This window comes from Rhinopithecus roxellana, chromosome 14 (assembly GCF_007565055.1).
Source record: "Rhinopithecus roxellana isolate Shanxi Qingling chromosome 14, ASM756505v1, whole genome shotgun sequence".
In the NCBI taxonomy this organism is placed as follows: Eukaryota; Metazoa; Chordata; class Mammalia; order Primates; family Cercopithecidae; genus Rhinopithecus; species Rhinopithecus roxellana.
In genome coordinates this window covers 78154968-78176058 of record NC_044562.1, presented here as the reverse complement: position 1 = coordinate 78176058, position 21091 = coordinate 78154968, and the positions used below count along the sequence as shown (strand labels likewise).

At 36.6% G+C, this 21091-nt stretch overlaps 1 protein-coding gene across 7 annotated transcripts in view; it reads left to right on the top strand.

Moving 5' to 3' along the window:
• UBR3 (ubiquitin protein ligase E3 component n-recognin 3) overlaps positions 1-21091 on the top strand; it is a 282358-nt gene that overhangs the window by 233994 nt on the left and 27273 nt on the right. For all 7 annotated transcript variants that reach the window (XM_030916531.1, XM_030916525.1, XM_030916526.1 and 4 more), the window contains 3 exons: positions 11057-11181; positions 16597-16704; positions 16838-16963. In XM_030916531.1, coding sequence (XP_030772391.1) covers positions 11057-11181; positions 16597-16704; positions 16838-16963 — 359 coding nt within the window. The remainder of the gene's footprint in view (positions 1-11056; positions 11182-16596; positions 16705-16837; positions 16964-21091) is intronic.

Below are 21091 nucleotides of genomic sequence, written 5' to 3'. Positions count from 1 at the left end.
TTTAATGCTTAGCGTTGTTTCCGGGTTAAAAGACCTTTTTTTTGCCAATTATCTCATCAGAAGCTCAAATTAAATATATTAAAGACAAGTTTTTTTCTTTGATCTCTTATGTCCTTGTATCTTATGTTTCATAATACTCATCACATCACTGTTCTCTAAAGAATAAACTCGGAAGTAACTTCTGACATCACTGTTTTCAGGTATTCATATTTAGTTCTTTATGTACAAGGGGAAAGAAGATTTATAACTTAGGATCAGATTTGGCTATATAATATAGAGAAGAAACCAAATTAACACAGTAGCTTAAATAACATACTGCTTGTTTTTCTTTCATGTAGAAAGAAGTATGAAAGTAGGCAGGCCAGACGCTTCTGCTTCACAGCACCAGATTCTTTATGGTATGGCTCTCATCTCCCTGTGCCAAGGTAGCTGCTAAGAGTTCCAGCCATCACAGTCTAGTTTAAGGCAGCAGGATGAGAGTTAAGAGAGGGAACTTCACCATTTTTAAGAAGCCCTCTTAGACGATTCACACAAAATTTACAATTACTATCTCCAGGCTAAAATTCTTTCTTATTTTTGAGCCTCCAAGGTTTAAGACATAAAATCATCATCCTTTATAGGGAGTGTATTAGTTCATTTTCATGCTGATAATAAAGACATACCCGAGACTGGGCAATTTACAAAAGAAAGAGGTTTAATGGACTCACAGTTCCATATGACTGGGAGGTCTCACAATCATGGCAGAAGGCAAAAGGTACGTCTTACATGGTGGCAACAAGAGAAGAGAATGATAGCCAAGTGAAAGGGGTTTCCCCGCATGAAACCATCAGATCTCATGAGACTCATTCACTACCACGAGAACAGTATGGGGGAACCACCCCCATGATTCAGTTATCTCCCACTGGATCCCTCCCACAACACGAGGGAATTATGGGAGTTACGATTCAAGATGAGATTTGGGTGGGGAGACAACGAAACCGTATCAGGGAGGGTCAGTTACCCAGGTTCGGATCATGTTGCTGTTCTTGAGGAGCTTCACAAATCTGTTCTTAACCATGCTTTATAGAATACAGACTCCAAGATTCTATAGAGCATCTGGGACCAGTGATTATAGAATATCCCTGCTTCCAAGATCCCATAACCAGGGCTCACAGAAGAGAGCTTGAATGCTGCTTATTATCTTTCATTGACTTGAAGAAAGAATCTCACTTTTGCTTTGTTATAAACCAAGGGCTTAAAAAACTATTTATTTACAAGCATACATAACAGTAAAGAGCAGAGTTTCATGAACCCCCATATCAACTCATGACCAGTCTTGTTTTATTTATACCCTGACTTATTCCCTCCTCCCTCCCACCTGTGGTTATTCTGAAGCAAATTCCAGACTGCGTATCATTTTATCTATATAGTCTTCAGTATGTATCTCTAAAAGATAAGGATTCTTAAAATAATGAAAAAAAATTGTGAACACAATTAAAAATGAACTGTTATGCCTAAATATCAGTAAATATCCCATCAGTGTTCAAATTTCCATAGTTGCTCCTTGTAAATGGTTTTTTTTTTTTTTTTTTTTTTTTTTTTTGAGACAGTCTCTCTCTTGTCGCCTAGGCTGGAGTGCAGTGGCACTATCTTAGCTCACTGCAACCTGTGCCTCCTGGGTTCAAGCAATTCTCCTGCCTCAGCCTCCAGAGTAGCTGGGATTACAGGCACCCACCACCACACCTGGCTAAGTTTTGTATTTTTAGTAGAGACAGGGTTTTACCATGTTGGCCAGACTGGTCTCAATCTCCTGACCTTGTGATCCACCTGCCTCAGCCCCCTAAATTGCTGAGACTACAGGCATGAGCCTCTGCGCCAGGCCTGTAAATGATTTTTTTATATTTGGTTTATTTGACTTAGGATCCAAAAAAGATCCATAAATTGGATTTGGTTTTTTTAGTTCTTCTTTTAAATCTGTGGGTTGCCTCCTTCTCCTACCTCCTTGCATTTTATTTGTTGAAGAATCTGGGTCTTTTTTCCTTCAGAACTTCCCATAGTCTCTATTTTGCTAATTGTACCCCCAATAATATCATTTGATAACATGATCTTCTGTCCCTGTGTGTGTGTCCTACAAACTGGCAGATAGATTTAGATGGAATCAGTTTCTTATTTCTTTTTGCAAAAATACTGCATGGATAATGTCTAATACTTTTGTCAGGAGATATAATTTCCAGTTGTTTCTCTTTATGTGACAGTAGAAGCTATTGATTATTCTCTAGATTTATTCCTTAATTATTTCATTTGTTAAGTGGAATTCATAAAATAAAAGTTTTTCCTATTTATTTTTCCTATTTGTTTATACATTGGTAAAGTTGATATAGGAAAGGCAGGTTAAATGCTTGATTTTTTTTTACCAGTTTTCAGAAAAATGACTTTTTTTGTGTGTGTGTTCTCCAAAGGTGATTTCTTTTTTTCCAGTATTATGAATTCTTGGATTTTAATATATTTAGCGTCCTTCAGTTCTGTAGTAAAATAATAACTGTTTAAACACCTCAGGTTGGCTTGTATCCTATTGATATAACCCCAACAGTCTTTGATAGCTTCTTCAAACCAAAGCTTTATTTTTTTTCTATTTTGGGGGGGCACAGGGTCTTGTTCTATTGCCCAGGCTGGAGTATAGTGGTACGGTCATAACTCACTGCAGCCTTGACCTCCTGGGCTCAAGCAATCCTCCTGCCTCAGAGTCCCTGTGTAGTTGGGACCACAGGTGCACACCACCACATTTGGCTAATTTTATTTTTTGTAGCGATGGTGGGCTCTCACTCTGTTGCCCAGGCTGGTCTCGAACTCTGGGCTCAAGGAATCCACCTGCTTTGGCCTCCCAAAGTGCTGGAATTACAGGCATGAGCCACTGTGCTGGCCTAAGACCAAGGCTTTTTAGTATGTGGTTCCAAAGTTCATTAATAGGCTTCAAGAAATCCATCAATCTCCTAAAATGGTAACGAAAAAAATTGTACATATATGTGCATTTTTTTTCTGAGTAGTTTCACAGCTCTTACCAGATTTTCAAAAGGATTTTGACCCCTGAAATTTAATTACTTATATATTATCCTGGAGACTCCTGGCCATAGACAAATATATTTTGTAGGATCAGCAGATTACAGTGGGATGAGAAATGAGAAGTAAGTGAGAGAATTGAGACAGTGAAGAGAGAGATCTTCCAAGAGAGAATGGAGGAGAACAGAAGCCATACATGATGTACAGCAGTCCCCCCTTACCCGTGGTTGCACTTTCTGTGGTTTTTGTTACCAGTGGTCAACTTTGGTCCAAAAAGAGTAAATGGAAAATTCCAGAAATAAACAATTTATATATTTTAAGTTGCATGCCATTCTGAGTAGTACACTGAAATCTTGTGCTGTCTTGTCCCTTTCTTCCTGGGAAGTGATATCCACACTGTAGATGCTACCCGCCCATTAGTCATTTAGTATCCATCTGGGCTATCAGAACAACTGTCGTGGTATCACAGTGCTTGTGTTCAAGTAACTCTTATTTTACTTAATAATGGCCCCAAAGCAGAAGACTAGTGATGGTGGTGAGAAATAAAAATAAAATCTTAAGCTCCCTAACTGAACAGATGTGATTAAAGAATGATCTTTTGTTTCTTGTTTTCTAGAGCTGGTTTCTGCTTACTCCTTAGAAAATAATTCAGGTTAAAGATTGATAAGGGAGGGGCACACTGAGGTGTGAACAACATTCTTTAGGATCATCGTATCATTCTTTAATCACATTTAGCTAATCATCTGGGGTTGCAACTGAACTCCCCTCTCCCTCTTTGCAGTTTCACAATACATCCCTTCACCAAAGCTGACCAGCATCTCTAGACTAGTTTTGGCCAACTCATGGAGGAAGTTCAGTGAGGGTTTTTGTGTCTTCTACTCTACCTTCTAATGTCAGAGGGCCGAAACCTCTACCCTGGCATCATGCTGTTGCCATTTTTTGAACACGCAACCCATGAAGAGGCATGAAGCTGAATTGTGCATGTTTCTCCTTTCATAAATACTCATGACTCTTCCTACAGCTTACTGAATATGAACACCAGGCCACCCTGTTAAGCATAAATTCCTGACCTCCCTCAAAGGACTTGCTCTTGGCTTATGCTACAGGCTGTGATTCCCAGCTTGCTGATGGCTAGCCTACAGGATGCAAACTTTTTGAGAGATAAAGCCCTCCTTTCCAAATTTGTAAATCTTGTGATTCTTCAGTTGACACTGGCAATTTGGATACGCCAAAGAGAAACTAAATTTCTTTAAGTGAAAAGGTGAAAATTCCTGACTTAATAAGGAAAGGAAAAAAATTGTATGCTGAGGTTACTAAGGTCTTTGGTACGAATGAATCTTCTATCCATGAAATTATGAAGAAGAAAAAAAAATTGTGCTAGTTTCACAATCACACCTTAAACAGCAAAAGTTATGGCCATAGTACAGTAAATAATTTTGAGAGATCACATTTTCATAATTTTTATTATAATAATTGTTCTATTTTATTATTGTTAATGTCTTATTGTGTCTAATTTATAAATTAAACTTTATCACAGGTGCATCTGTACAGCTGACCCTTGAACAACACAGAGGCTAAGGGTGCGGTCCCCCTTTACTTCTTCACTTCCTACCCTGCTCCACCATGCAGTTGAATCCACTGCACGTATTTTTTGACTTCCCAAAAACTTAACTACTAATAGCCTATTGTTGACCAGAAGCCTTACCAATAACACGGTCAATTAACACATAATTTGTATGTTATATATATTATGTACTTTATTCTCACAATAAGGCTAGAGAAAACATTATTAAGAAAATCATAAGAAAGAGAAAATATATTTACTATTCATTAAATGGAAGTGGATCATCATAAAAGTATTCATCCTTGTCATCTTCATGTTGAATAGGCTGAGGAAGAGGAAGGGTTGGTCTTGCTGTCTCAGGGGTGGCAGAAGTGGAAGAAAATCCTTGTATGAGTAGACCTGCATGGTTCAAACCCATCTTGTTACATAGTACTGCAGATGTAGGGTTCAGAACTATCTGCAGTTTCAGACATCCCTGGGGTCTTGGAGTGTATCTTCTGAGGATAAGGGGGGGATTACTATTTCAAAGGGGTTATTTTTTTGTTTTTAAGATAGGAGAATTGTGAGCATCTTTAAGTGTTTGCCATTTCTCCATTCTTAATAACTCATGATGGTCCTTTACCTTATGTTGCCCTTTCCTAGAAGCCTTTCTGTTGGATATCCTTCTTCTCATTGCCATAATAACTTCTCTGTGATTCTATTTTGATACTTGTCTGACTTGCCTGATTTTCTTTACTGTCTCCCTCTCCAGACTGTCAGTTCTTCCAAGACTAGCAGCACCATCTTATGTATATCCCCAATGCCCACTTGGTACATCATATGTTCAGTAAATGCTTTGGGGATGCAGTGGATGTGTTAAAAATACAATAGTCTTATTTTATGGCAAATTGCTTATTTTCCACTTTAAAATTCAAGAAAGCTATTACTTTCATTTGAATCTTTAACACTTACATTGTGATCACTTCTGTATAATGTTTTTTGAGAATGTTGACAGTTTACTGGACCCCAAATTCAATTGCCTGAAGTATACCCAAAGGACCAGCATTTACTGCCCTATTAGTTGTTAGACGGACTTGGTATCTTCTCTTGGTTCTATGTTGACTAAGGCAAATGAAGTCTTATTAAACTGTGTGGATTCTTCACTCATTAAAGAGAAAATAGACTTGAGTTTATCACACAGAAAAATACATCACAAATTGATTTTTCTTGTAGACTAGACTTTTTGGAGAGGGTCAGAGCACATGTAGTTAGTAACTCCAAATCATAAAAGGTTAAGACTAAGAAGATTTGATGTCTGCATGTGGTATATGCAAAGTACTTTATTAAAGTAGTGGAATAGTATATATTTTTATAAAAAATTATCATGGTGATAGGAACAGAATAAAATGTCTGATACCTTCTTCAGATCATGTCCTGTTTACTTGTGTGCCCCTCCCCTAGGGATTTTGTTATTTTAGATACACTCTACCTTGTCTTAAAAGAAACTACAGATAGTTTGCTTTTAAGGCATTTCAAGTAAGTATCGATCTTCCTTTGTTCATCCTCAAGTATGTTGATAGTGTTTTTTTGTTGTTACTGTAATTTTTAAACACATTGACTTAGATTAGATGTCCAGTCCTTTTTTCTTCTTTTTAAATATTGATAATTGTATTTGAAGGACTTTGTTTTCTGTTTTAATGTTGGTAGTTAGCAGTCTGTTGACCTAATATAAACTTCATGTGAGAGATTCCTTGTTTCTTCTTGGTCCCTGAAAGATGTTGGTATTACACATGGCAAGCATTCAATAAATAAATATTTGTTAAATGAACAAGTGAATGTGAGAACTTAGGCTTTGACTTTAAATTGCCAGTTAACAATCATCCATTGGTATCCATGGGATATTGGTTCCATGAGCCCCTGCCAATACCAAAATCCACAGATGCTCAAATCCCTTACATAAAATGGTATAATATTTGTATATAACCTACACATATCTTCTCATATACTTTAAATCATCTCTAGATTACTTAGTACGATATAAATGTTAAATAGTTGCTATACTGTATTTTTTAGAGCATAATGAGAAGGCCAAAATTCTGTACATGTTCAGTACAGACACAACCATCTATCTTTTTTTCCCAAATACTTTTGATCCATGACGGGTTGAATCCATGGAAGAGGAAACCACAGGTACAAGAAGCTGACTGTATATTTTTAAATGATGATAATCAAGACAGACAAATGGACTAAACTAGAAATTAGTACTTTTCTACGATGAAAGGCTAAAACTAGTTGCTATCATTTCTTTTAGTACATTACTTCTATTCTATTTTATTTATTTATTTATTTATTTATTTATTTATTTATTTATTGAGACAGAATTTCGCTCTTGTTGCCCAGGCTAGAGTGCAATGGCACCATTATTGGCTCACTGCAAACTCCACCTCATGGGTTCAAGCGATTTTCCTGCCTCAGCCTTCCAAGTAGCTGGGATTACAGGCACCCGCCAACACGCCCAACTAAGTTTTTGTATTTTTAGTTGAGACGAGGTTTCACCATGTTAGCCAGGCTGGTCTCAAACTCCTGACCTCAGGTGATTCACCCACCTCGGCCCCCAAAGTGCTGGGATTACAGGTGTGAGCCACCACCACGCCTGGCCACATCACTTCTTTTTAGTAAAAGAAAAAATATATGTATGTATAATTTAAGAAGAAGCTGTATGTGAGTGGTGTTTCTACACTATATAAATGACTTTCTGGTTAGGATGTTTTTGTTTGTGTGCTTAATAGACAAATTCTGTAATGTCTGTCACTTATTAAAATATTTAATTAATGATGGAATACTTTTCTTGACTTCGATGGCACCATCCTTTCCTGGTTCTTCTACTGACTCATTTTCAGGCTCTTTTTAAATTAATTGTTCTTTATTTCCTGTCCCCTTCCTTCATGATTTTATCTTCTTTCCCATAGCTTTAACTATACCTATTATCTGATGATTCAAATCTCTAGCTTTAGACTACAACTCCCCAGTGAGTTCCAGACTTGAATTTTTAGACATGCCTCAAACTCAGGATATATAATGTTAATTTTCTACCTATCCAAGCCTGCTCTCATCCTCTGTTTTACATTTTAGTCAATGCTGCTACCATCTATGAGATACCACCATCACCCTCTACCTCCAAAGGTCTACCAACTCCTATAATTTCTGTCATCTAAATATTTATCTAATATGGCTCATTCTGATTGTTGACTCATTGTTCCTCCTTAGTTCTGGGCATCCCGAAACTGTATGGAGGTTCCTCAAAAAACTAAAATAGAACTACTGTATGATCCAGTAGTCCCACTTCTGGGTATACATCCTAAGGAAGTAAAATCAGTATCTCAAAGAGACATCTGCACTCCACTCCCATGTTCACTGTGGCTTTAATCACAATAGCCGAGATATGGAAACCACCTAAGTGTCTGTCAGTGGATGAATAAAGATAATGTAGCATATAAGTACACTGGGACATTATTTAGCCTTAAAAAAAGAAGGAAATCTTGCCGTTTGTGACAGCATGGATGAACCCATAGGACATTATGCTAAATGAAATAAGCCACAAAGAGAGAAATACTGCATGATCTCACTTATATGTGGAATCTAAACAAGTCAAAATAGAGTAGGAGGGTGGTTCACATGGGACAGGGAGGTGGGGAAAATGGGCAGATGTTGGTCAAAGGGTGTGCACTTTCAGTTATAAGATGAGTAAGTTCTGGAGATCTAATATTCAACATGATGATGAGAGCTGTAATATTCTCCTGTATACTTAAAATGTACTAAGCAAAGAGATCTTAAGTATTCTAAGCACACACACATACACACAGACACATGTAACTATATGGGATGATGAATATGTTAGTTAACTTTGATTCTGGCCATCATTTCACAATGTATACTTATATCAAAACTACATTGTCTACCTTCAATAATATAATTTTTGTCCATTATACCTCAGTAAAGCTGGAGGAAAAATAAAAGTTCATTCTGGCTAGAATAAGGAAAGTAGATTGCAGGGGCCTGAGAGGTGATAAAGATAAACTACTGTACTGAAACAAATTAACATAGAAGGCCTGACTGCTGTCCTTTGAAAGGCCTGTTTGCAACGTTAGGCCTTGACTAGCATCTGGGAACTTGATTTCAGGAGGGGCCCCACCATTCCCAGAATTGATAAAAGTGTCACACTGTGCCTAAACTGTTTGTACAAAGAATATGGTTTATGCTGAACACACCTGCTTTCCTCTTGAGAGTCTGGAATTTTGTTATGTACCAGGAAGAGATTACCTGCATAACCCCAGTAAAAACCTTGGGCACTGAGTCGCTAATGAGATCCCCTGGTATCCATTTCCTACATGCCATCACAGCTTGTTGTTGCTGGGGAAGTTTAGCACATCCTGTGTGGTTCTACTGGGAGAAGACTCTGGAAGTTTCCTCTGGACTTCACCCAATATGCCTTTTCCCTTTGCTGATTTTAACTTTTATCCTTTTGCAGTCATAAGTCATAACAGCTATGAGTATGACTCTGTATGCAGTCTTATAAGTCCTCCTAGTGAATCATCAAACTTGGCAGTGGTCTTGGGGACCCCCAACACAGCCACTTTAGCTGGGATTGTAGGTCTAGGCAAGAAAGGTTGGAAGTCTAGTCCAGGGTGTTGAAACTGACTTGAGAAATATTTAAAAAGTAGAATTGACAGGACTTGGTGATTATTTTAATGGGGAAATTGTCAAGAATATCTGCAAATATTTGACTCCAGCAACTGATTAAATGGTAGTATCCATTTACTAGGGGAGGAGTAAAATAGAAGGAACACTGAACCTGAAGAAAAGTGATCTATATGGATTCAAGTTCAGACCTGGGTGCTTATTAGCTTTGATATAACAAGCACATCTTTCTGAAGCTCAGTTATCCAGTTGAGACTGTTTTGAGGATTGAATGAGACACTTGAAGAAAATTGCTAAGTTATTAGGTAAATATAAATGTTAATTATCAATATTAAAGCTTCCATTTATTAAGTACCTAATATGTGCCAGAAGCTACCAGGTACTTTACATATTGTTACCACTATTTCATATTGTTTTTTGTTTTTATTTTTATCTTTATTTGAGACAGGCTGTCACTCCATCGCCCAGGCTGGAGTTAAGTGGAGTGATCTTGGATTACTATAGCCTTCACCTTCTGAGCTCAAGTGATCCTTCTGCCTCCGCCTCCTGAGTAGCTAGGATGACAGGTGCTTGTCACCACACCCAGCTTTTTTTTTTTTTTTTTTTTTTTTTTTTGAGACAGAGTCTCATACTATTGCCCAGGTTGGAGTGCAATGGCGCAATCTCGGCTCACTGCAACCTCCGCCTCCTGGGTTCAAGCGATTCTCCTGCCTCAGCCTCTCAAGTAGCTGGGATTACAGGCACCTGCCACCACGCCTGGCTTTTTTTTTTTTTTTTTTTTGTATTTTTTAGTAGAGACAGGGTTTCACCATATTGGCCAGGCTGGTCTCAAACTCCTGACCTTGTGATCCACCTACCTTGGCCTCCCAAAGTGCTGGGAGTACAGGCGTGAGCCACTGCACCTGGCCACACCCAGCTATTTTAAAAATTTTTGTAGAGATGGGGGTCTATGTTGCCCAGGCTTATTTCTATAATTTTCATTAAATTCTGAAGCCAAATTAGTAACCTAAACATCAAGATTTCTTTTTTTTTTTTACAAGATTTATATCATATTCCATATAATACCGTCCTTGTTAAGATATATATCATATAGGGGTAGATGATGTGTTGGTTTTAAACACTGAGACTCCCAAACATTGTTTTTGAGCATCTGAAGCCCAGGAAGGGCATTTGCCAAGGTTCCACAGCTATTCCAAGGATGAATGACGATAGCACTCTGGTCTTCTGAAAGAGAGCACCCTTTCCACTATGCTGAGTGCTTCTCATTTATATGTTCTTTGGATGAATAGAGGAATTTTGCTTTCATAATTTCAGATCTGTTGGGCAGCAAATATAATAGTACATTATAATTTCAGACTCTCGTGTCTAATCCCAGTACTTTGGGAGGCTGCAGTGGGAGGATTGCTTGAGCCCATGGAATTTGAGACTAGCCTGGGCAACATAGGGAGGCCCCATCTCTACAAAAAATAAAAAATTTGGCATAATGGCACATGCCTGTAGTGCCAGCTACTGTTGGGTGGGGCAGATTACAGGCCGAGATGAGAGGATCGCTTGAGCTTGGGAGGTTGAGGCTTCAGTAAACTCTGATCACACCACTGCACTCCAGGCACCACACTGCCTAGGTGACAGACAGACCTTGTCTCAAAAACAAACAAACAAACAATGAAGTGTTGAAAACAAAAACCAATTACATATGCAAGGAAAGGCATATATTTGTAAAACTATCTTAAGTACAAAATATCTAGATTCCAAAGAAATAATGATTTTTTTCTCTTGCAGATCACTTTACTTGCATTGTGAAGGTACTTTTTACCCTACTGTACACACAGGCTCTTGCAGAACTCTCAGTTAAATGCAGCGAAGAAGATAGGTCAGCCTGGAAACACGCGGGAGCTCTCAAAAAGGTTAGTCTCTTTCTAAATTTGTCATTTAGCAGGTAGGTGAAGTCATTTAAGCTGGGGATATTGAGTGAATAAGAGTAGGTGTTACAAAATGAATTACTGGTATTTTAATTGTAAATTGAGCACCTACAGGCTCAAAAACGTTGAAAATGTTTTCACTGAACAATGAGGCCTTCTGTGTCTGTGTCTAAACCTCATCCTTTTATCCCTTTATATTTCAGCAGTTTGTTTTGCCTTTTCTGCAAGCCTTAAACTTAGAGAAGTTGTAAAAATTGTGCTAACACAGTGAGCACATGGTAAAAGATCTGCAGACTTACCTATTTTATTTGCCACTTTTTCTTCTTGTCCCTATCCCCAATCACAATCCAAAGATAGCTTTTGATGCACCACTTCTAAATGTAAAATCCTAGCCTTTTCTTTTTTTTTTTTTTTTCCTCTGTCACCTAGGCTGGAGTGCAGTGGTGCAATCTCGGCTCACTGCAACCTCTGCTTCCCGGGTTCAAGCAATTCTCCTGCCTCAGCCTTCTGAGTCGCCGGGACTACAGGCGCCTGCCACCATGCCCGGCTAATTTTTGTATTTTTAGTAGAGACAGGGTTTCACCGTGTTGGTCAGGCTGATCTTGAACTCCTGACCTCATGATCCGCCCACCTCGGCCTCCCAAAGTGCTGGGATTATAGGCGTGAGCCTCTGCGCCCGGCCAGTCCTAGCCTTTTCTTAATAATGCTTCTTGAAATATTACCTTTTTTCATGTTAGAATATATACAAGTTCTCAGCAAACTCAGAGGAACTCAGTTTAAGCTAAATTATGTAAACCATTTAGAAAAATTACACTAAATGTAAATACTTTCAGTAGCTTGAGAACGAATGAGATACTATAGAGCTATAGAACCGAAGAACTGACTGAGTGGTTCAGCTTAGAGATAGGTAAAAGAAGAAAATTGCTTCAGTGTTTATTTGTAGAAATTGGTAGGAAAAAAATAATAGGTATAGTGTAAATTGAACCTTTTGATTGGCTCACAGTCTTAAGGGGTTTTTAAATGTCATTAAAACTTTTTTTGTTAAAATCATATCTACTTGTATCAAAGGAGAGAGAACCAATTACAAATACAGGAAATGTATTCAATATAGTCTTCACTGTTATCAATTTACTCTCAAATCACAATTATGTGTACATTTAATATGTCATCACAGAGTTCACTATGTCTTAATTATGGGTTAAGGATAATTATGTATTATGTATCAGTTGGCCATCAAACCCAAGTACAAGGCCAATCTCCTGCCACTGAATAGAGATGTTACTTTTTTAGTCAAAACATAACTTTCTAAGCCTCAGCTTTCTCAAAGGTAAATGAAAGGTTTGGACCATATGATTTATAAGGGCACTTCTGTTTCAATTTTGTTATTCTAAATCCTCAAAATGAATTTCTGTCTTTCTTGAAATATTTTTTTCCCTTCTTGCTGGTTAATTCTTAGACAGTTTTTCTTTTTGTAATTATCTTTAGTTTTTTCTAATTTTTTTTTTTTTTTGAGACAGGGTCTCACTGTCACCCAGGCTATAGTGCAATGGTATGATCAGGGCTCACTGCAGCCTCAACCTCCTGGGCCCAAGGGATCCTCCCACCTCAGCCCCGATGAGTAGTTGGGACTACAGGCTTGTGCCAACACACACGGCTAATTTTTTGTATTTTTAGTAGAGCTGGGGTTTCACCATGTTGCCCAGGCTGGTCTTGAATTCCTGGACTCAAGGTGATCTACCTGCCTTGGCCTCCCGAAGCGCCGGGATTACAGGCGTAAGCCACCTTGCCTGGCCTATTTTCCTAAATATTTTTTTAATTTTTCTGACTGCAATGTAATCTGATATTTGGATTGTTAGTGCTCAGATAGTATTCAAATCAGCTATATTAGGTGTCTGTGCTGTGTCATTATTTAAATATGTTTCCTTAATAAGCTGTCTAATCATAAAAATTACACATTTAAGAAATTTACTGATATAATTTGGGTCTACCTCTATTTACAATTGATGTAATTTAGGTAACTGTTCAGTACAGTTTTTTCCTGAACCTAATAATTTATTTATTTTTAAAAACCACTTAATACAATACTTTATATGAGACAGATTCTTATCAGAACATTAATTAGAAGCATATTGGCTTATAGCCATATAAATATATATTAGTATATTAGTTTATAGCTTTATAAATATATAATTTCCTTTAGTGAAAGAAAATTAAAAATTATGATAGTCTATAGGTTGGTTTACTACATGTTATTAGCTTTTTGTATAATAGACATAAACATTTAGATACATAGCAGATTGTAAATGCCTGTAATACCAACAACTATACTGTAATACACTATTTTATGTTGGGAATTTGAGGATCTGTGGCTTTTGGTTTCCAATGGGGGGTTCCTGGAACCCATCCATCATGGAAACTGGGAGACAACCATATTTGTGAGTGATAAAATATACCATTGTGACCTCTGTAACTACTTGGATTTCTGCATCATTGATTCCTCTTATTTTTTTCACTTCCTTCTTTATGTCTTCTCTCACCCTTTTCCTCCCTTTATTCATTGAATTTCACTGATTCACTTCATCTCTTTAAGTGCATATGTTTGGCATAATAATTGTAATGAAAACGTATTTTTGCCGGATCTAATCTGGCCTATGGTAGTAAAAATATAGGTACTATATATTTTTTGAAGGGGTGTTAATTTGATAATGAGATTTAGTTCTGAAAAAGTCATCATTACAGTTAGTGTAAATCGTACTTTTTTTTGTCAATGGAATTTCTGCTAAGAGTATTTATACTAGAATTTCTTTTCTTTTTTCTTTTTCTTTCCTTCCTTCCTTTTCCTTTTCCTTTCTTATCTTTCTTTTCTTTCTTTCTTTTTTTTTTTTTTTTTTGACAGGGTCTCACTCTATCGCCCTGGTTGAAGTGCAGTGGCATGATCACAGCTCACTGCAACCTCAAACTCCTGGACTCAATTGATCCTCCCACCTCAGCCTCTGAAGTAGCTAGGACGACAGGCGCACACCACCACGCATGGCTAACTTTCCCATTTTTTGTGGAGAGGAAGTCTTGCTGTGTTGGCCAGGCTGGTCTTGAACTCCAGGCCTCGAGCAGTCCTCCCACCTTGGCCTCCCAAAGTGCTGGGATTACAGGCATGAGCCACCATGCCCAGCCCACTAGAATTTCTTAGTCTGGGATCCTTAGATAGGTTTTGTTGTTTTGTTTGCTGGGGTGTGGTACCATAGCATCCAAAATATATTGAAATCAAAAACTTTAAGAAGTACTATAATTTAGACAAAGTATTCTATCCAACACAGACTCTCTTGCATCTCTTGACCCTTGATCCTTTTTAAAATTTAACCCACATACTTTTGCCACCTCCCCCTTAGGATTCTTCTTATCTCTATTTTAGGTCTTTCATCCATGTTCTCAGAAATTATCTTTCTTAAGCTTCATGAGCATACGTTTTCTTTTATTCAGAGATTGCCTATGTAAAATATGTTTTCTTAATACTTTGTATTGTGAAGAATTCTCAATACAAAGCGGTGAACATTACATTATATTTAACTTTCTGATACGATATAAAACTTGCTGTGTGTAAAACAAGCGCTCAAAATGTATTTGTTAATAATGACTTAAAAGTCAGTTATCACTCAGTGACTTACTTAGCTGATCTGAACAGAAATACTATTCTGTTGTACTCTTTGAATATTTTACTCAAAAAGGCATATTGAATTTAGGAAGCTTTTAGGCTGAATTGTACTTTTAGAGAAACTTAACTATGCCACATTAATAAATAACAAATCTATGGTAGTATTTTGAGTTTTCTACAAATCTACAGTAGTGTTTTGAGTTTAGGTGAACTCTAAGAGATAGTTTACTTAAATCAATTTTAAAAACATGATACATTGCTGTTTTGATATTTAGTGGGATATTGATTCTTGGATATGTAATCTATAGGTCATTATATTTAACAAGTAATCATCCTGTTAATTAGATATGGATGGGGCAAGTCACATGATACAAGGAGAATCATTGCAGAGTCAGAGTCATTGTTATAGTTTAGAATCAGGACGTAATACTACATGACTGAGTGAATATGGCGAAAAGCACAGAGTAATTTAAAGATAATGCAAAGAACTGATTACCAGAAGAGGCACACCCAAGCAAGTTCCAAGGTCCAATATTCCAAAACTTCAGTATTACCAAAATAAATTTCATCAGTTAATTAGCAGGTATTTCTTGCTCAGATTTTTGTTATGCAGAGGGATACATGGAAAATAAAAAGCATAGTTCCTGATATTTTGGAATTTACAGTCTAGTTGGAAAGAGCACAGTAACATGAAGGAAACAATGAGGAACTACAGAAAGACCAGATATCATCCAATAATAAATTCTCTGATCCAAACTATCAGTGCCTTAAAAGTTAAGGTTAAACTTAGATTCTGTGGTGTTTATCCCATCCTATATTTTAGGATTTTAAAAGTATAGTTAATAAGTAGAATAAAGGACATCATAGCAGTTCTGACTTTATTCCAATTTACATATTATGGTAATTTGCATGTTACACTTTCTATTTCAGTGAATATAAAAAGAGGTGCATTTCTTTAAGTATAAAGATTTTATTGAAATAAATTTGAATTCATAAAAAGCCATTATTTTTTCTTTCTTATAAAAATGGAAGTAATCACTAAGATCAACTTGTAGACTGTTAATGTCACTATCTGCATATTCTGTAATAAATATATTGTCGTATTTTATTTTTATGGTGTATTATTTTAATAAATCCTCAAAGACATTTGAGGAAAATTGTAAAAGAAAAAAGTTATGGTCTTTATTTTTTCTATTGTATGCATATATTATATGCATATATTATACCACTATAATGATTATATATTTTTTTAATTTGACTCTTTTCACATTGTAAGTATTTTTTGTACAGCTTAAATTTGCCACATCCACTGCTTAGAAAATGTTTTTTAAGTTAGTATTCCATTTTTTAGGTAACTCCCTCACTCTTGTTGGTCATTTCTAGTTTCTTGCTGTAATAGTGCTGTAGTAGATGTCTTGTACATACAGCTATTATTTTTTCTTTTGGATTATATCCCAGGAAAGAATTCCCAGGGGTGGGTCAAAAAACATGACTTACATGTTTATTTACATATAATTATGTAATTTATACGCTGTCTTTTAAAGAAGTATTGGAATAGCTTTGACCACCTACCCACTCTCATTGTGAATCCAGAGGTGTATACAGTTTTACCCAAATTTTGAAGAATTGAAGCTCATATGCTTGAAAAATAATATAATCACAGTTTTACTCTACTCACTAAAAATTACTTCCAATGTAAATTTCTTATAATTTTCAGTGACCAGTGTAACTTAATATTTTAATTTTTTCAGAGTACATGTGATGCAGAAAAGTCTTATGAAGTGTTACTGAGCTTTGTGATAAGTGAACTATCTAAAGGAAAGTTATACCATGAAGAAGGAACTCAGGAGTGTGCAATGGTATGCTTTTGCTAAAATCAGATGTAGTGGTTATTTAGTAAAAAATTTACATTTTCTTGCCATTATGAATGTAATTTTTGAAAACTCTATTTATTATAGACTGACTTGTTAAAATTTTCTTTTTAAACTTTAGGTTAACCCTATTGCTTGGTCTCCTGAATCAATGGAAAAGTACTTACAGGACTTCTGCTTACCTTTTCTCAGAATCACCAGCCTTCTTCAGCACCATCTTTTTGGGGAAGATTTACCTAGCTGCCAGGTAGGTAATTTGGGATATGTAGGAGGGAGCTTTTTTTGTTTGTTTTGTTTTAGATGAAGTCTCTCTCTGTTACCCAGGCTGGAGTGCAGTGGCACAATCTTGGTTTACTGCAACCTCCGCCTCCCAAGTTCATGTGATCCTCCTCCCTCAGCCCCCCTAGTAGCTGGGATTACAGGTACACATCACCATGCCCAGCTAATTTTTGTATTTGTAGTAGAGACAGGGTTTCGCCATGTTGGCCAGGCTGGTCTCAAGACTCCTGACCTCAGGTGATCCACCTGCCTCGGCCTCCCAAAGTGCTAGAATTACAGGGGTGAGCCACTGCACCAGCCAAGCCTTGTTTTTATAGTAAGCTATTTTGTTTTAAATATACTGGTATGTAGTATAGTACATATGTAACTCATATGACTATATGTTAGTCTAGATTAAAGGAATAAATATTTAGGATATTTACTATTTTTGTTGTATTTGTTAACATCCACCCATTTTTATGATAATATTACTAATGTTGGATATTTGAGCAGCTTTGGATTAGATCAATGATGATACATTCCCAGTGCCTGATGAATAGGATGCTAGGATTCAGTGTTATTGACATTTGTATCCCTAACATCATCTGCGTTTAATATTCTTTTAAATGTTATGTTGGTTGGAAAACTGGTTGTTTGAAGATATGACGGCATTTATAGCAGTATTCAGTTTGTAACCAGTTGTATTAAAACGGGTGAATGAATTATCACTGGTTTAATCTATTTCATAAAACTGTGGATTGATATGAGTGGGCAAGAAAGTGACAGGATAGGAAACCAGAAGGTAAGTAAACCCAAACTGTGCTTATAGGAATGTGATCCTGACTTATCTGCCATTCAGTTCTAGGGAATTTGATGTGGAAATTAAACATTTATCGTATTTACGGCCTTTGAATCCTAAAGTATTTTAGAATTAAGCAGTTTTATGCTCCCTCTTTCTTAAATAATTCACCATTACATTAAATAGTTAGAATTCTTTGGTTTTTATCAAGTGCTTCAAGATAAATGCTGCACATTTATCACTAAAACATTCTTTTTAGAGTTATAAGATGTTGAACAAATTCTTAGAATAACCATTCATTAGATATTTTCTTTCACAGATTTTAAATTTTATATTTTAAAAAAGTGTGTTTCTTGTTTTTTGTTTTTTTTTGTTTTTTGTTTTTTGTTTGTTTTTTTGAGACGGAGTCTTGCTCTGTCACCCAGGCTGGAGTGCAGTGGCCGGATCTCAGCTCACTGCAAGCTCCGCCTCCCGGGTTTACGCCATTCTCCTGCCTCAGCCTCCCGAGTAGCTGGGACTACAGGTGCCCGCCACCTCGCCCGGCTAGTTTTTTGTATTTTTTAGTAGAGACGGGGTTTCACGGTGTTAGCCAGGATGGTCTCGATCTCCTGACCTCGTGATCCGCCCGTCTCGGCCTCCCAAAGTGCTGGGATTACAGGCTTGAGCCACCGCGCCCGGCCAAAAGTGTGTTTCTTTCTGGCATATGAGCATCCTCAAGCATGGAGAAGTGTAACCAAACAAAATCAACTTCTTTTACTACCTGTACTTTTTTCACATTTAAAGTCTTTGGTTCTCTCTGTTCTTGTTACCTTATGGCTTATTTTGTCATTTGTTTATATGAGAGTATTTTTTGCCCATAAGTTGGAAAGTATGTGGAGGCAGAAGCTCTTGAGCTGGGCATTGAAAGTTGGTCTGGTGTTTGAGTGTACAGTGATGCCTGTAGTGGAATACCACACGTGCTTAGACCAAGAAAGAAATACATTCAATATGGTGCATAAAAAGGAACAATGTGACATGGTGAAGAAAGAGATTAAATATAGTTGTAATGGATCTTGAATTTCACATGAGTGAATTTGGACCATTGAAAGATGTTAGACAAAAATATGATATGACTCAAATTTTGTTTCAGGATAAAACCTCATTCTAGTATAAGACAGATTGTGAAGAATAGACAGATGGGAACAGAAAGACCAGTTAGGAAAGGACATACTGGGAATAGAAGAGGCTGGAGAGCGATTAGAGATTTCAGAGATAAAATAGGATTTGACAACTAGTTGAATGTGTGAGAGTCAAGAGAAAAGGAAGAGTCATACTGTACTTGTTTCTTGAGACCGAGAGACTTGAACTTTTAGGGAAAACTTAATAGAAGGAGGAAATACAGGGCAGATGCGTGGGGGATGGAATGAAAGTACTTTGTGTATATTCAGATTGAGGGGCAGTTGGACCCTTTAGGTGGACCTGTTCAACTGAAGTAAGAAAAGTGAGATCAGAGCTTTAGATGGAAATTTGTTCTCCTTTTATTTAGTTTCTGTCATCTGTGTAATCTTACTTTGTTTTTGTATACAATCGTACCCCCTTATCTGTGATTTTGCTTTCTGTGGTTTTTGTTACCCATGGTCTACTGCAATCTGAAAATATTAAAGGGAAAATTCCAGAAAAAAACTATTCATAAGTTTTAAATTGCACACCATTCTGAGTAGCATGATGAAATCTCATGCTGTCCTGTTTGGGACATAAATCCTGTCTCACACTGTCCTACCAGGGACATAAATCATCTCTTTGTTCAGCATATTCGTGCTGTCATATTCCAATATATATTTTTTCCACATCTATTTATTTTTCATTGATGAACATCTAGGCTTCCTCCAACTCTTTGCTTCCATGGGAAAAAAATTAACTGTTGCTATGAACCTAATGTCACGTATATTTTAATGTAAAGATTTCTTTAATATAAAGTTTTTCTGGGCTGTGTACCAGTTGTGGGATTGTTGGAACCATAGGATTCATTCTGCCTATTTGTTTTTCTAAATGGCTGCTCAAGGTTTATATTCCCATTTGCAGTGCAAGAGGATTCTTGTTTTCCCCCATATACTTGCCAGCACTTCTTAGCCAGTGTGTAATGTTTGACAGTCAGTTGAGTACAAATCATATGCTCATGTTAATTTAATTTGCATTTCTCTAATTATAAATGCAATTTCATATATTCATATACTTAGCCAGTTAAGTTTCCCTCTGTATACTTTCTGTTCCTAGTCTGGCCATGTTTAAAAATTGGGTTTTTGTGATTATCTTCATTCTGTTTTAAAGCATAGTAGATATCTTTTCACTGGCTTTTGTTTAGCCATAGTGTCCTTTGTGGAACAGAAATTTTTCAGTTTAATGTTGTTAGAACTATTACCTTTTTCTTTATGACTTGTACTTTTACAATCCGATTTTAAAAATCCTTTTCCATCGTATACCCCAGAAATATACACACCTACTGTGTACCCACAAAAATTAAAAATTAAAAAAAATCATTTTTCAACCTGATATTATAAATTTATTTTGTATTTCCTTCTATTATTTTCATAGTTTTATCTTCACATTTAGATTTTTAATTCAGTCTGGAGCTTATTTTGTGGTGTAGTATGAGGTAAAGCTCTAATTTTTTTCTCTATTTGATAAGACAGTTTTTCCAACACTATGTACAAATTATGAAATAATCTAACTTTTTTGGACTGATTTTTCATGGTATCAAGTTTTCACATATCTGGATTATTATATACTATTGAGCTATTTGCTTCTGTACTAGTAGCAGTCTATTTTAATTACTGTAGTTTTATTACAGACATTTTATCTGATAGTGTGAATGTCCAATTTATTCTTGACATCTTTTTGCTTTTTCTAAATTTTTTTTTCTTTTTGCTGTATATGAGCTTTTATTCTTTTTTATTTTTTTGAGATGGAGTCTCACTTTGTCACCCAAGCTAGAGTGCAGTGGTGTAGTCTTGGCTCACTGCAACCTCCGTCTCCTGGGTTCAAGCAATTCTCCTACCTCAGCCTCCCAAGTAACTGGGATTACAGGCGTCCACCACCACGCCCAGCTAATTTTTGCATTTTTAGTAGAGACAGGGTTATCACCACGTTGGCCAGGCTGGTCTCGAACTCTGGACCTCAGGCGATCTGCCCACTTTGGCTTCCTAAAGTGCTGGGATTACAGGCGTGAGCCACCACGCCCAGCCGAGCTTTTATTCTTATATACCTTTTTTAATCTGTCAAGTTACTTCCCAAATCCTACAAGATTTTAGCTTGGAATTATCTTCAGTTTATAGTTTTAAG